The sequence below is a fragment of the Vicugna pacos genome, chromosome 7 (assembly GCF_048564905.1).
Source record: "Vicugna pacos chromosome 7, VicPac4, whole genome shotgun sequence".
In the NCBI taxonomy this organism is placed as follows: Eukaryota; Metazoa; Chordata; class Mammalia; order Artiodactyla; family Camelidae; genus Vicugna; species Vicugna pacos.
Genome location: NC_132993.1, coordinates 65,174,816 through 65,187,985, shown reverse-complemented (window position 1 = coordinate 65,187,985; position 13,170 = coordinate 65,174,816). Strand labels below are relative to the sequence as shown.

Sequence of the window (13,170 nt, the reverse complement as noted above, 5' to 3'; positions counted from 1 at the left end):
TTAGTGAGAAAGACTGGATGAAAAATAATGGTTCCTCCTGATTCTAAGCATAGTACCTCAAAAGATTTGGTCTACTTCAGTGCGAGACTGCTCTATCATGTGATTGCATTATCTCAGTTCTTTGAACAACTGGGTTCTTGTCTTGAAATCAGTGTCCATATTCTTGTTACTGGATGCATCCTGTCGAGTAGCTTTATATGCCCCATTAGCTTAGAATGTAACCAGATTTCTACTTCAGCTCTCTTAGATAGGCAATCCAGATATTTGGTCTAGTTTGCTCTTTGTTAATGTTACTCACGTCCTTCCTGCTTTTTGCCGTGCACGCTAGACTCATATTTGGGCTTGGATCATCATGTTCCTGCGTCTAAGTTAATTGCCCCCTCCCTTCACCCAGTCTTGTGAGAATCTGCCGAAATTCCCTGGACTTGCTATTTTGTCTGAGCTGTGATGCCCCTATGATTCAGGTTTAAGGCTTAATTTCTTTTTATAGAAGGTTAGTCATTTTGGGGAAACAAAGCTAATATCCCTTCTTTATTTTGTTGATCCATTCTTCATGAATATTTGTTTGGTATCCTCCATGTGCCAGTGATTCTTTTATTTGGGCACTGGGATAAATGGGATAAAAGAGGAGAACTTGCACAATGGTAGGAGGCATGAATATGTAAACCACCATTATCAATTTACGTAATGCATAATAAGCACCTATTCTGGGCTAGACAATACATTTGGCACGTGGACACAAAAAGAGTAAAATGGTTTCTGCCTCTAAAGGATTTATGGGAGAAATAGACATGAAAACAGATCATTTAATACCATGTGGCCTGTCTAGTAATAGAATTAAAGAGGTAACGTGGGAGCATGGATAGATGTAAGTTGACCCTGATGAGGCAGGAAGGAGCTTGCATGGTATATTAAGGGGATTGGCTTTAAAGAGAGGTGGTAAAGCACAGCTGTTTATTAACAAGGGAGCTAGGCATTGGTTCTTTGAATTTAAATCGCTTTCTCCCTTTGCTGACTCAGTGACCACAAGTGTGTGATCTCTCTGAGTGCTGGTTGATGCAGCTATGAAATGCAGATTAAAACAGAACTTACGTGAGGAGTAAGTGAAATAATTCAGATACTTAGCTGAATACCTGGCACATAGTTTATGTTAAATAAGCATTTGTCACTATTACTCTATAGGCAATGAGAGAATTCAAGAGGATTTTAAGCAGGGGAATGATGTGGCCAAAACTTTGTTGGAGATAGAGAATAGTCAAAATCGTAAGCTTAACCGTTGGCAGCGTCTAGCAGGAGTGGATTCTTGTAGAAGCAGCTTAGGCTGGAATTAGAAATTATGGATAAATAAGGCTCTAAATATAGTGTGAATGGGGTCATGCAGGGATTGTGTGTGGAGGGGATAAATCAGTTGGCTGAAGATGCAATTGTGTGCAGTACAAAAATGTAAGGGATAATATCAAAGAAAGAAATATCTATGATGGAGACAAAGTAGGAATGGTCATAGAGGTGTTTGGTAATAAGCAGCACATTGGAGGCTTTCTCCTCCTAGAAATGTCATGGAAAAGGCTTCCCGGAGTGAGCCAAAGAGCTGCATGTTGGGAAAGGAGTATCAGCTCACCAGTTTCACAAGGTGGGAAAATGCATTATGTGAAGAGAGAGTAGTAAGTCCCAACACTGATGATCTCACAGAGGCTAAAATACATGAAGCAGTTGGTGAGTGACATAAAACAGTACAATCAATATCTTAATAAAATATTATAGCAGAGAAGAGTTCTGATGTTTGAGATGGATCATTGGATAGGCTGAAAAAATGGTGGTGAGTATTCCAGTTGAGTGAGTCAGCAGAACCACATCTGGTGGCGAGAAGGATGACTTAAGGACCAGCCTGCAGCTGAGGGCTCCCTTGGGATAGGTCACTTTGTGTCTATCAGTAACTTAGGGATAAGGCCGAGCTGAAAGTTACTTCCATAGTGCCATGAATTTCTAAAAGGTACTGAGCCTAACCATGTTCTTTCAATCAGTAAAAAATTAAATACCAACTTGATTAATATGAGATTTGGTTATGCTACTAGAGAGAAGTACAACCAACATGTTTGCCCTTTTTTTTTTTTTTTTGAAGGATTTTCCAGAAAAGGAGAAGTCAACAGCAAAGGCCCTGGAAGATGTGAAGGCAAACTTCTACTGTGAATTATGTGACAAGCAGTATCACAAACATCAGGAGTTTGACAATCATATTAATTCTTATGATCATGCTCATAAACAGGTAAGTCAAAGTGGGAAGAATCTATTTTCATAATCCTGGATTTTTACCTTCAGAACAGAATGAATGCATTTGGCCTTATTTATCTGTATCTAAGATGCTGAGGTAAAACCATTTTTTATCTTTTTTCTTGAAGGATTGTGGTTTTTATTTAAATTTTAGGTGAAATGCTTTTTTCTAGAAGTAGCATAAAACTGGATTAATTTACAGATGATCCAGGAGTAGTTTGACATTTATTTTAGAATTATATACATGGGGAAACCAGGACCCAGTAAAAGTAGTGCCAGATTTAAGACCACCAAGCTAATTAGTAGAAGAACTAGAACACTGGACCAGTACTAGGACAGAATCTATTATAGAGTTCTTTCAAGAATTCCAAGATTTGGGGAATACTTTGGGAAAAATAATTCTCAATAAAAGGTTACATTTTCCCAAAAATACCCTTTTAGGAGAGTCAAGGTGGTTATTTAATAAATGAATCATTGCAAGAAAAACTTGGACAAAGGCAAAGTTCAGGAATATGGCAGATATAAACATTTCACATTTCATGTATTTTTCTTAAAATGCCATATATATATTTTTTTATCTATATATGTGTGTATATATATATATAATCAGTTAGGTTTCTACATGTTGATGCTAATATTCCCTATTTCCATCAGTCTGTGAAAGAGGAGGTTTTTGTTGTTCTCATCCTGTTAGATTTTATCCTTGCTGCATGAGGTATAAGAATATTGGCCCTTTAGGAATTAGGAGTGCTAAATACCACTAAGAAAAAATTCCACATGGCCAGAAGATTATTGCTAAGAGCTGAGAGAGTGCATACTCCTGATATATTGGATATGTGGATAAGTCTTGTATAATCTAGACTTAAAATGTTTACTCACAGTGAATAGCAATTTTGACTCACATCACTAATATTTATTGAGCACCTTGGGAGTTACAAACTCAATTTCTATCTTTAAAGATATGACAAGCATGTATAATTGACTGGATGTCTCTGACAAGAGCAAGAGCAATGGGATAAATTGTTTAGGACTGTGATTCCCAAAGCTTAGTGGGCAGAGTCATCTCTTTAGAACCTGTTAATAATACGGATTCTCATACTCTCCTTTTAATCCAGTAGTTCTGAGGTGGAGTCCAGGAAGTTGCATTTTAAAATGATACAAAATAGAAAGTATATAAACTTTTCAAATATATATTAAGATGAACTATGTGGCTACCATCCAACACCAGCAACAATTAGTCTTGTTTCATTTATAGCCCCACCACTCACTCCCCAACCCCGGCTGCCTTGTGCATTACTCTGAAGCAAATTCCAGACATCATATCATTTCATCTGAAAGTATTTCAAGATGTATAATGATGCTTAAACAGCATAGCTATTAACCTACCTAAAAATAGAGAGTAATATCCTGGTGTCAGTGGATGACCTTATTTCCTCATTTGTCTCATAAATGATTTATAAATTTGGGTTTGTTGAAATCAAGACTCAAACATATCTCAATTTTGGTTGACAAGTCTTTAAGTTTCTTTTAACATATACTTAAACTATAAGTCTTCCACTCGCTATTTGAATTTTACTCCTTGCAATTTATTTGTTGAAAAACTGGATTGTTTCACACATTCAGGATTTTGCTGAATACAACCCAGTGTTCTGTTTTCATGTTTTCTCTGTCTTCTGCATTTACTTTAAACTGGTTGTAACAAATAAAATCTGGTCAAATGCAGGTTCATTTTTTTTTCTCTGCAAAAATATATTAGAGAGTGTCCTTCCATAAGGATGTATATGATGTCTAATTGTCTTTCTTTTTATGACTTTAAGTTTGATCAGTGGGTTTAGGTACAGTTGGCTTCATCCGTCATTAAGTACCCCACCAACCTTTTTCCACTAATGTTCTTGTAGCCATAGATGATCATTTCTTTAAATCCATTACTTCATTTGGAGTTGTAAAATGATTCTGATGTTATCACTCTTTCGTCATTTATTAGATAGACTATGTCTATGAAGATAAACTTCTCAAAGCATCACCCAAAGTGAACTTTATGTAGGTGTTCTTCAGACTGCATATTAAGAAAAAAAATCACTCTGGGGATTCAGAGAAATAAGTGACCAGGCAAGGGCTCACGCGATAGCGATATTTGGTCTGTGCTTCCAACTTGCATAAGTAAATGTTGAAATAGAGGCTCAAGATGGATGGCATTCTTGAGAGTGGGAACACAAGAAACTAAGGTGAGGAAATGGAGACATATGAGGCTCTTTTGAAAACTGTAGAAAATATTAGACTACCAGGGGATGAATTCTCCATCTGCATTCCATAGCCTGCCTTACACTCTGGAATTCTGCCTCATCGATTTCTCTTTTTTCACCTTCTTCAATATTATTTCCATTGGCTTTTCAACATGTTGATAAAACAGCCTTTCCTTAATCCTTATATTCCATACATTTGCCCATTTCTGTTTTTCTGTAGGCTTACTTGCCTTCTGACACTCCCAGACCTGCTCCTTGTTCAAACAATGATTGAGTTTCTACTACATGCTGCTGTGCTAGTTGTGGAATTTGATCCCTAACTTTGGGGAGTCTATAATCTGCCTGGGGTGCCTATAGTCTAAATTAATCAATCTTTAAAATATGTTGATTTTTAAAATTGTATATCTAGGATACTAAGAGAACATAAAAAAATTAAGAGGAGATGACAAGTGAGCTAGCATTCTTGAAGAATGAATTACAAGTTAACCATGCTACTATACCAAGAATGGTAGGTCCTTTATGGTAGAAAACCTATAATAAGGCATGGAGGGCAATTAGAAAGCATGACCCACACACAGAGAAGCTGCAAAAGATTCACTGTGATCACTAAAGTCACCATCATTCTTTTGGGGAACTCTCAAAAATCTTTGAAACTGTATCTCATTCCTCTTTCTTCTTTAGCAGTAGATCTTGTTCTCATTCTTCATTTTGCACTCTCTTTTCACCATTCATATTTAATCTCACTCTTGATTCTTTGCCAGGGTCTGCTGAGTGGACTACCTGCATCCACTATTTTCCCTGCTTCACACCAACCTATCCATTTACAACCAGATCAATCTTCCCAAACTAGTACATTTAAATTATCACTTCCCTCCTTGAAAATCTTCAGTGGCTGATGGCTGATTTTTAAAACATTCTGAGATACTTAGTCTGTCATTCAAAATGTCCACAATTTGGCTCCTGCATCCATTTTCAGATTTATCTCCTGCAGCCCCATAATTTCCTTACAGTTTCTTGAAAGATGCATTATGTGTTCCTACCTGCTCACATTGGCTCTGTCTGGGATGCTCTTCCATCTTGTGGCTGTATTTCAACATATACTTCAGTAGATTTAATGCACAGACTGACAGCTTGTATCTGGATATGAAAAAAGTTGAGATCTCATCATAAGCTGATCTAACAGTATTCAAACTCCTTTTGATTAACACTTGTTAATATTGTACAGAATTTTGTACATGCTGCCCACCTGGGAAACATTGGAATAATTAAATTTGCCATAGACCTAGTAAGACTACTTTCTTGGATAAATGTTGAAATGCTTCTCTCAGACAATTTATTTTGACCTAAAATATTTTGAAAATTGCCTAAATTTTAAGTGAAGCTGAGTTTACAATTTCCATTTTACAGGAAACTGAATTTTATGTAGAAAAAAGGAAGTATGCACTAAAGTAAAATTTGCAGAAGTCTTTTTCTTTCCATATCCCAAAGCTAAATATGTCTATTTGGTTCTTGCTTCAGTAAGGGCTCTTCTTGATTGTTGTGCTGATTATAATGATAGTAGTGGGGATTTGGATGAAAGTATTTCTTGGCCTGAGTAATATGAACAGTTGACAATTTTATTTTCCATGTGGATTCAGACGAAATATCTGGCCTCTTCTGTTGAACTTCAAACAATATTGTCTTATGTTGATACTGTACCATATGGTCTTTTCGTACACTTAGAAGTGAATCCAAATTCACATGGAATTAATTCTGTTACTCATTATTAGCTCAGAACTAGAAACAGCGTAATCTGAGTTCTCCTCTCTACTTTCCTGCCCTCATTTATAATTACTCAGAAATCTTTGGTTTAATAAGTGATTTCTAAAGCTTCTGTGTTGCCTCACATCTAAATAGCAGTACTATGTGTATAATTTATTTTATTGCAAAGATTATATTATTCACAGATTTATTGTCATTCTAGAAAAGCAAGCTAGCACAGAACTTTAAGAAATAAAATAAAATAATCTGAGATTCATAGCTTTAATTCCATTGGACATTTAATAATATTTTCTATAATTTAATAAAAAGTGAGCTATGTTTCTTGTAAAAAAGAGGTTACCAGTAACAAAGCTGAATTTTTTTTCTATTTCTTCAAAAAGGAAAAATAAATGAATTTCAAGGTTTGACAGCCCTATTCTATATGTAACTCATGTTTTTGGAAAGAACTCAATTGTTTTAGCTATTGCTTTGAACCTCTTAAAATTCTTTGTAAATGCTGAGCATTACTAGTAAAACAGTTTGAATGTGTGTAGAAATTACAGTCACGTGGATAAAGAGAGCACTGTAACTATTAATATAGCTAACATGTCAGTAACAATTAATTCCTTCTGAGACTATAAGTCATAATCTCTTTCTCAAGACTATCAGCTGCAAATGCATAATACTGAAACAAGTAATACACATCCTCACAAGCATCACAAGTTTCTCCTGCCCCAGAGACATTCTGGCTCATCTCAATTTAGAAAAAAACAAATGAGCCAGATCCCCATACAATTAACTCATAAATACACCCTCAATAATAAAAAACAAATCCACTTCCAGATCCTCCACATGTGACACTTAATCCTCCTAATCTTCCTTTGCTTCACAATAGTATTTCTTTTCACTCAGGAGGAGCTGCTCACTTCTCCAGCCTGGATTTGAACTCCAGCTGATTCATTCTTAAAATATGTTTTGAGTTCTCCCCATCTCTGTCTGCTCAGGATAAAATAAACAAAACAGAATTATACGTGTCATTTTGATGCTAAGGGGAAAAGACTCCCAAAGCTGGTAAATGAATTCAATCCAATTACCTACCTCTGGGTTTGTTCCTACAATGTGATTTGTATTTTTTTCCAAATATTGCCCAATGATACATTTCAGCATAGTATGTTTAAGCTACTAGTCCTTTTAATGTGGCAATAAAACTTTGAAGTACAGTTGATTTGTAGGGTTGGCAAGATTGAAGAAGAAACATAAACAAGAGTGTCTGAAATGAACACTCTTTAGAAGCAGAAGGTAAAACAGAATAATACTTATCTCCTGCTGTATTTTGCATTCTATAAACCCAGGTTTCTAGCAGATTTTATGTTTATATATCCCTCCCTCCTGGGAATTACCCAGCAGTATTTGGAACCTCTATTAGCAAAGGAATACAAAATAATCAAAATTGATTTTAGCTTCCTGATCATAATTCAGCTCTTCTGAAATACTGCTTTCACCCTAACTAAGAGAACTGTTGATCTCAAGGTTAGCTCCCAACTGAAAAATTAATTAAAAATCTACGTTCTGGCTCTTTCTGTCTTTCAGATGTGCCAAGTGCTTTCCTGTCTTAGTGCATTTGCAGTATCTTTCTCTTCCAGAGATGCTCTTTCAGGTGACTTTCAGTTTCTGATTGTTCTCTTCATTTGTGGTAGCTCAGTGTCACCTCTTCTGCAGGGCCTTTCTTTTGCACTAATTCAAATAGTCAGTTGCCATTTCTCCAAATCCTAACACCCTGTTGGTACTATCAGTTATGGTTGGAGTTAACTTGTTTTGGCTCTCTAGAACCTGTTGTTTGATATTCAAGAATTCTGTGAGCTGATTCTTAAAACATTGGTAACTTGAAATCAGCCATGGTGGGAGATCCCCAAACACTACAGATAGGACTTTATATGTTTTGTTTGATTTTTCTATGGAGTTGATATACCAGCATGCCATTGCTTAATACTCTGTTAAAAATTTTTTTTTTTTACTTTTTGAATTTTTTGCCCCTTGCCCCCTTCCCTGAGATTAACCCCACAAAGAGAAGAGCAGGGCATTGTTGGCTCCATTGGCCGTATATCCGCGTATTCCTAGAACTTACAGCAGTGTCTAGTACATAGTAATAACTCAATAAATAATTTAAAAATTAACAAGGAGCTAAATAATCTGACATTTTAGAAGTTACCATACTCCTCTGTCCTACATCAATATATTCATTTGTCATTGATGAATCACTTCTTTTTTCCCTAGTTTTACTGAGAAATAATTAACACATACCACTGTATAAGTTTCAAGTGTACAGCATGATGATTTGACTACATATATTGCAAAGGATTTCCACATTAGTTTCAGTTAACATCCATCATCTCTTATAGATACAATGAAAAGAAAAGAAAGAAAAAAGAAAAAGAACGTTTTCTCCTTGTGATAAGAACTCTTAGGATTCATTCTCTTAACAACTCTTTCATGTATCATACAGCACTGTTAACTATAGTCATCATGTTGTACATCTCTAGAATTTATTTAGCTTATAACTAGAAGTTTGTACCCTCCTGCAATTTCCCCTCCTTGACCCTTCACTTCTGATAACCACAGGTCTGGTCTGATCTCTTTTGCTGTGAGTTTTTGTTTTGTTTGCTTGTTTGTTTGTTTTTAGATTCCACTGAGATCACACAGTATTTGTCTGTCTCTGTCTGATTTATTTAATTTAATATAATGCCTTCAAGTTCCATCTATGCTCTTACAAATTGTAGGAGTTCCTCACTTTTTAATCAGTGAACAATATTCTATTGTATATATACACCACAACTTCTTTATTCATTCATCCATCGGTGGATATTTAGGTTGTTTCCATGTCTTAGCTATTGTAAATAATACTGCTTTGAACATGGGGGCGCAGATATCTTTTCAAGGTAAAGTTTTTTTTTTTCATGTGGTTATATTCTTAGAAGTGGAATTGCTGGATCATATGATAGTTCTCTTTTTAATTTGTTAAGGACTCTCTATACTGTTTTCCATAATAGTTGTACCAAGTTACAATCCCACGAACAGTACACAAGGTTTCCCTTTCTCCATATCCCTGCCAGCATTAGCTATCTCTTGTCTTTTTGGTGATGGCTGTTCTAACAGGCATGAGAATTTCATTGTGGTTTTAATTTGCATTTCTCTAGTGACTAGCAATATTGAGCATTTTTCATGTACCTCTTGGCCTTTCATATTTCTTTAGAGCAACATGTATTTAGTACCTTTGTCCATTTTTAAATTGAGTTATATGTCTTTGTGCTGAGTTGTATGATTTCTTTATATATTTTGGATATTAAGCCCTCATCAGATATATGACTTGAAAATCTTTTTCCCATTTCATAGGCTATTTTTCACTTTGTTGATGGTTTCTTTTACTGAACAGAAGCTTTTAGTTTGATGTAGTCTCACTTTTTAATTTTTTACTTTGTTGTTTGTGTATTAGGTGTCATATACAAGACAGTCATTGCCAAATCCTACATCAAAGAGCTTATTACTTCTTCGATGTTTGATGGTTTCAGGTCTTATATTTAAGTCTAATCTGTTTCAAGTTAAATTTTGTGAGTGTTGTAAAATGGGGGTCCAGTTTCATTGTTTTACATGTGAATATTAATAACTATCCTAGCACCATTCATTGAAAAAACTGCTTTTTCTCCATTGAGTATTCTTGGCTCCTTTGTCAAATATTAGTTGGCCATATATGCTTGGATTTATTTCTGGACTCTCAATTCTGTGCCCTTTGTCTGTATGTTTGTTTTTATGTCAGTATCACACTGTTTCGATTGCTATAGTTTTATAGTATGGCTTGAAGTCAGTAAGTGTGATGTCTTTCTCTTTGTTATTCTTTCCCAGAATTTCTGGGGTTATTTAGAGTCTTCTGTGGTTCCAAATAAATTTTATGAGTGTGCCTTCTACTTCTGTAAAAATGCTATTCAAATAGGAACTGCATTGAATCTTAATAATAATAATAAATGTCTTTTGGTATTACTGACATTTTAACAACATTAATTCTTCTAATCTGTGAACAGGAGATATTCTTCCATTTATTTATTGTCAATTTCTTTCATCACTGTCATGTAGTTTTTAGAGTAGAGATCTGTCACTTTATTTGTTAAATTTTTTTTCTAGGTATCCTGTTTTTGATGCTTTTGTGGATGGGATTGGTTTATTTCTTTTTCATGAACTTTGTTGTTACTATATAGAATGCTACTGATTTTTGTATGTTTACTTTGTATCCTACAACTTCACTGATATTCACTGATCAGATTTAATCATTTTTGGTTGAATCTTTAGGATTTTTCTATATATAAAATTATGTCATCTGCAAATATAGATCATTTTACTTGTTCCTTTATAATTCTGATACTTTCATTTCTTTTTCTTGCCTGATTGCACTTGTTAGGGCTTCCAGTTCTATACTGAATAGGAGTGATGAGAATAGGAATCTTGACTTTTCCTGATCTTAGAGGAAATGCTTTAAACATTTCACCATTGAGTATGATTTTAGCTGTGGGCTTATCATATATGGCCTTTATTATACTGAGATATGTTTCTTCTATGCCTAGTTAAGAGTTTTTATCATGAATGGATGTTGATTTTTTTTAAGTGCTTATCCTGCATCCATTAAGATGGTCATTTGATTCTTTTCTTTCATTCCATTACTATATTACATTACATTGATTGATTTGCATATGTTGAACCATCCTTACACCCCAAAGATAAATCACACTTGAACACAGTTAATGGTCCTTTTCATGTACTGCTAAATTTGGTTTGCTAGTATTTTACTGAGAATTTTTTGCATCAATATTCATCAGTAATATTGTTCTGTATTTTTCTTTTAAGGTAGTGTCCTTTCTGGTTTTGGTATCAGGATAACATTGGCCTCCTAAAATGAGTTTGAGAGTGGTCCCTCCTCTTCACTTTTTTGGAAGAATTTGAGAAGGTCTGATGTAATTCTTCTTTAAATGTTTGGTAGAATCCACCAGTGAAGCCACTGGGTCCTGGGCTTTTCTTCATTTGGAGATTTTTGATTGTTGATTCAATCCACTACTAGTAATTGGTCTATTCAGATTTTCTGTTTCTTCTAGATTCAATCTTAGTAATTTTTCCATGTTTTCTAGGTTGTCCAATTTGTTGGTGAGTAGTTGTTCATAGTAGTCTCTTATGAGCCTTTGTGTCAATTGTAATGTCCTCTTTTTCATTTATACTTTTGTTGATTTGGGTCCTCTTTTTCCCTTGGTTAATCTAGTTAAGGGCTTGTCGGTTTTGTTTATCTTTTCAAAGAACCAACTCTTATTTTGGGTAATCTTTTCAATTATTTTTCTTTTTTATTTGTTTATGCTCTAATCTTTATTATTTCCTTTTTTCTGCTAACTTTGGAGTCAGTTTGTTCCTCTTTTTCTAATTTCTTAAGGCCTAGATTAAGCTATTTATTGGGGATTTTTCTTGCTTATTAACTTAAGTGTTTATTGATATGATCTTTCCTCTTAGAACTGCTTGCTGCATCCCATAATTTCTGATATGTTGGGGTTCCATTTTTGTTTGTCTCAAGATAGTTTTTTATTTCTCCTTTAATTTCTTCTTAGATCCATTGATTATTCAGAACAGTGTTGTTTAATTTCCACGTGTCTATGAAATTTCCGGTTTTCTCATTGTTGACTTCTAGTTTCATGCCATTGTGATCTGAGAAGATACTTGACACAACTTTAATGTTCTTGAATTTGCTAAGACTTGTTTTTGTGGCCTAACATGGGTCTATATTAAAAAAAATGTTCCACCTACACTTGAGAAGAACGTGTCTCCTGCTGTTGTCAGAGAGCATGTTCTGTGTGTGTCTGCTGGATCCATGTGGTCCATAGTGTCCAAATTCCCTGTTTCCTTATTGATTCCCTGCCTAGATGATCTCTCCATTGTTGAGTGTGGGATTTTAAACTTCCAGCTATTATTTTATTACTGTTTAGTTCTCCTTTTAACTCTGTTAGTTTTTGCTTTACATATTTAGGTCTTCTGATGTTGGGTGCATAATATTTATAATTTTTACATCTTCTTGATGGGTTGACCACCTTACCATTACGTAATGACCTTTATCACTTTTTATCATTTTTAGTTTAAAGTCTATTTTGTCTGATATAAATATAGCTATCCCTGCTTTCCTTTGGTTACCATTTGCTTCCAGTGACTTTTTCCATCCCTTCACTCTCAGTCTGTTTATGTCTTTAAGGCAAAAATAAGTCTCTCATAGGCAGCATATCATTAGATTTTATGTTTTGTTTTGGTTTTGATTTGTTTTACTATTCAACCATTCTGTGTCATTTGATTGGAGAATTTATCCATTTATGTTTAAAGTAATTATTTATAGGTAAAGAATTATTATTGCCATTTTGTTGTTGTCTTTTTTCATAGATTAATTGTTCCTTGTTCCTTATTCTCATCTTTTTCATGTTTAAACATCTTTTGCATCAATCAGCTTCAACTTCTTTATCATGTTCTTTTGTGCAATTTGTACAGATTTTTCTCTTGTGATTACCATGAGGCTCACCTAAAATATCTTAAAATTATAACATCCAGTTTTTAAGCTGACAACAACTTAACTTCAATAGAATTTCTAAAGTTTACATTTTTACTTCTCATCCTCCTCACATTTTAGTTTATTGCTGTTACAATTTACATATTTTTATCTTGCTTACCTAATAACAAATTATTTTAGTAATTATTATTTTGCTATGTTTATTTTTTCAACTTTTAAAGTAGAATTATAAATGAATTATGCGCTACCATTACCAAATTATAGGTTCCAACTGTGACTATATAATTACCACTACCAGTGTATTTTATGTGACCAGCCCCTATTCCCAAAATTATGAGTCATTTT

The 13,170-nt window shown here is 34.4% G+C and overlaps 1 protein-coding gene across 10 annotated transcripts in view; it reads left to right on the top strand.

The window, feature by feature from the left end:
- The window catches only part of ZNF804B (zinc finger protein 804B), a 775,441-nt gene that overhangs the window by 690,064 nt on the left and 72,207 nt on the right, over positions 1–13,170 (top strand). For all 10 annotated transcript variants that reach the window (XM_072965052.1, XM_072965053.1, XM_072965049.1 and 7 more), the window contains one exon: positions 2,120–2,263. In XM_072965052.1, coding sequence (XP_072821153.1) covers positions 2,120–2,263 — 144 coding nt within the window. The remainder of the gene's footprint in view (positions 1–2,119; positions 2,264–13,170) is intronic.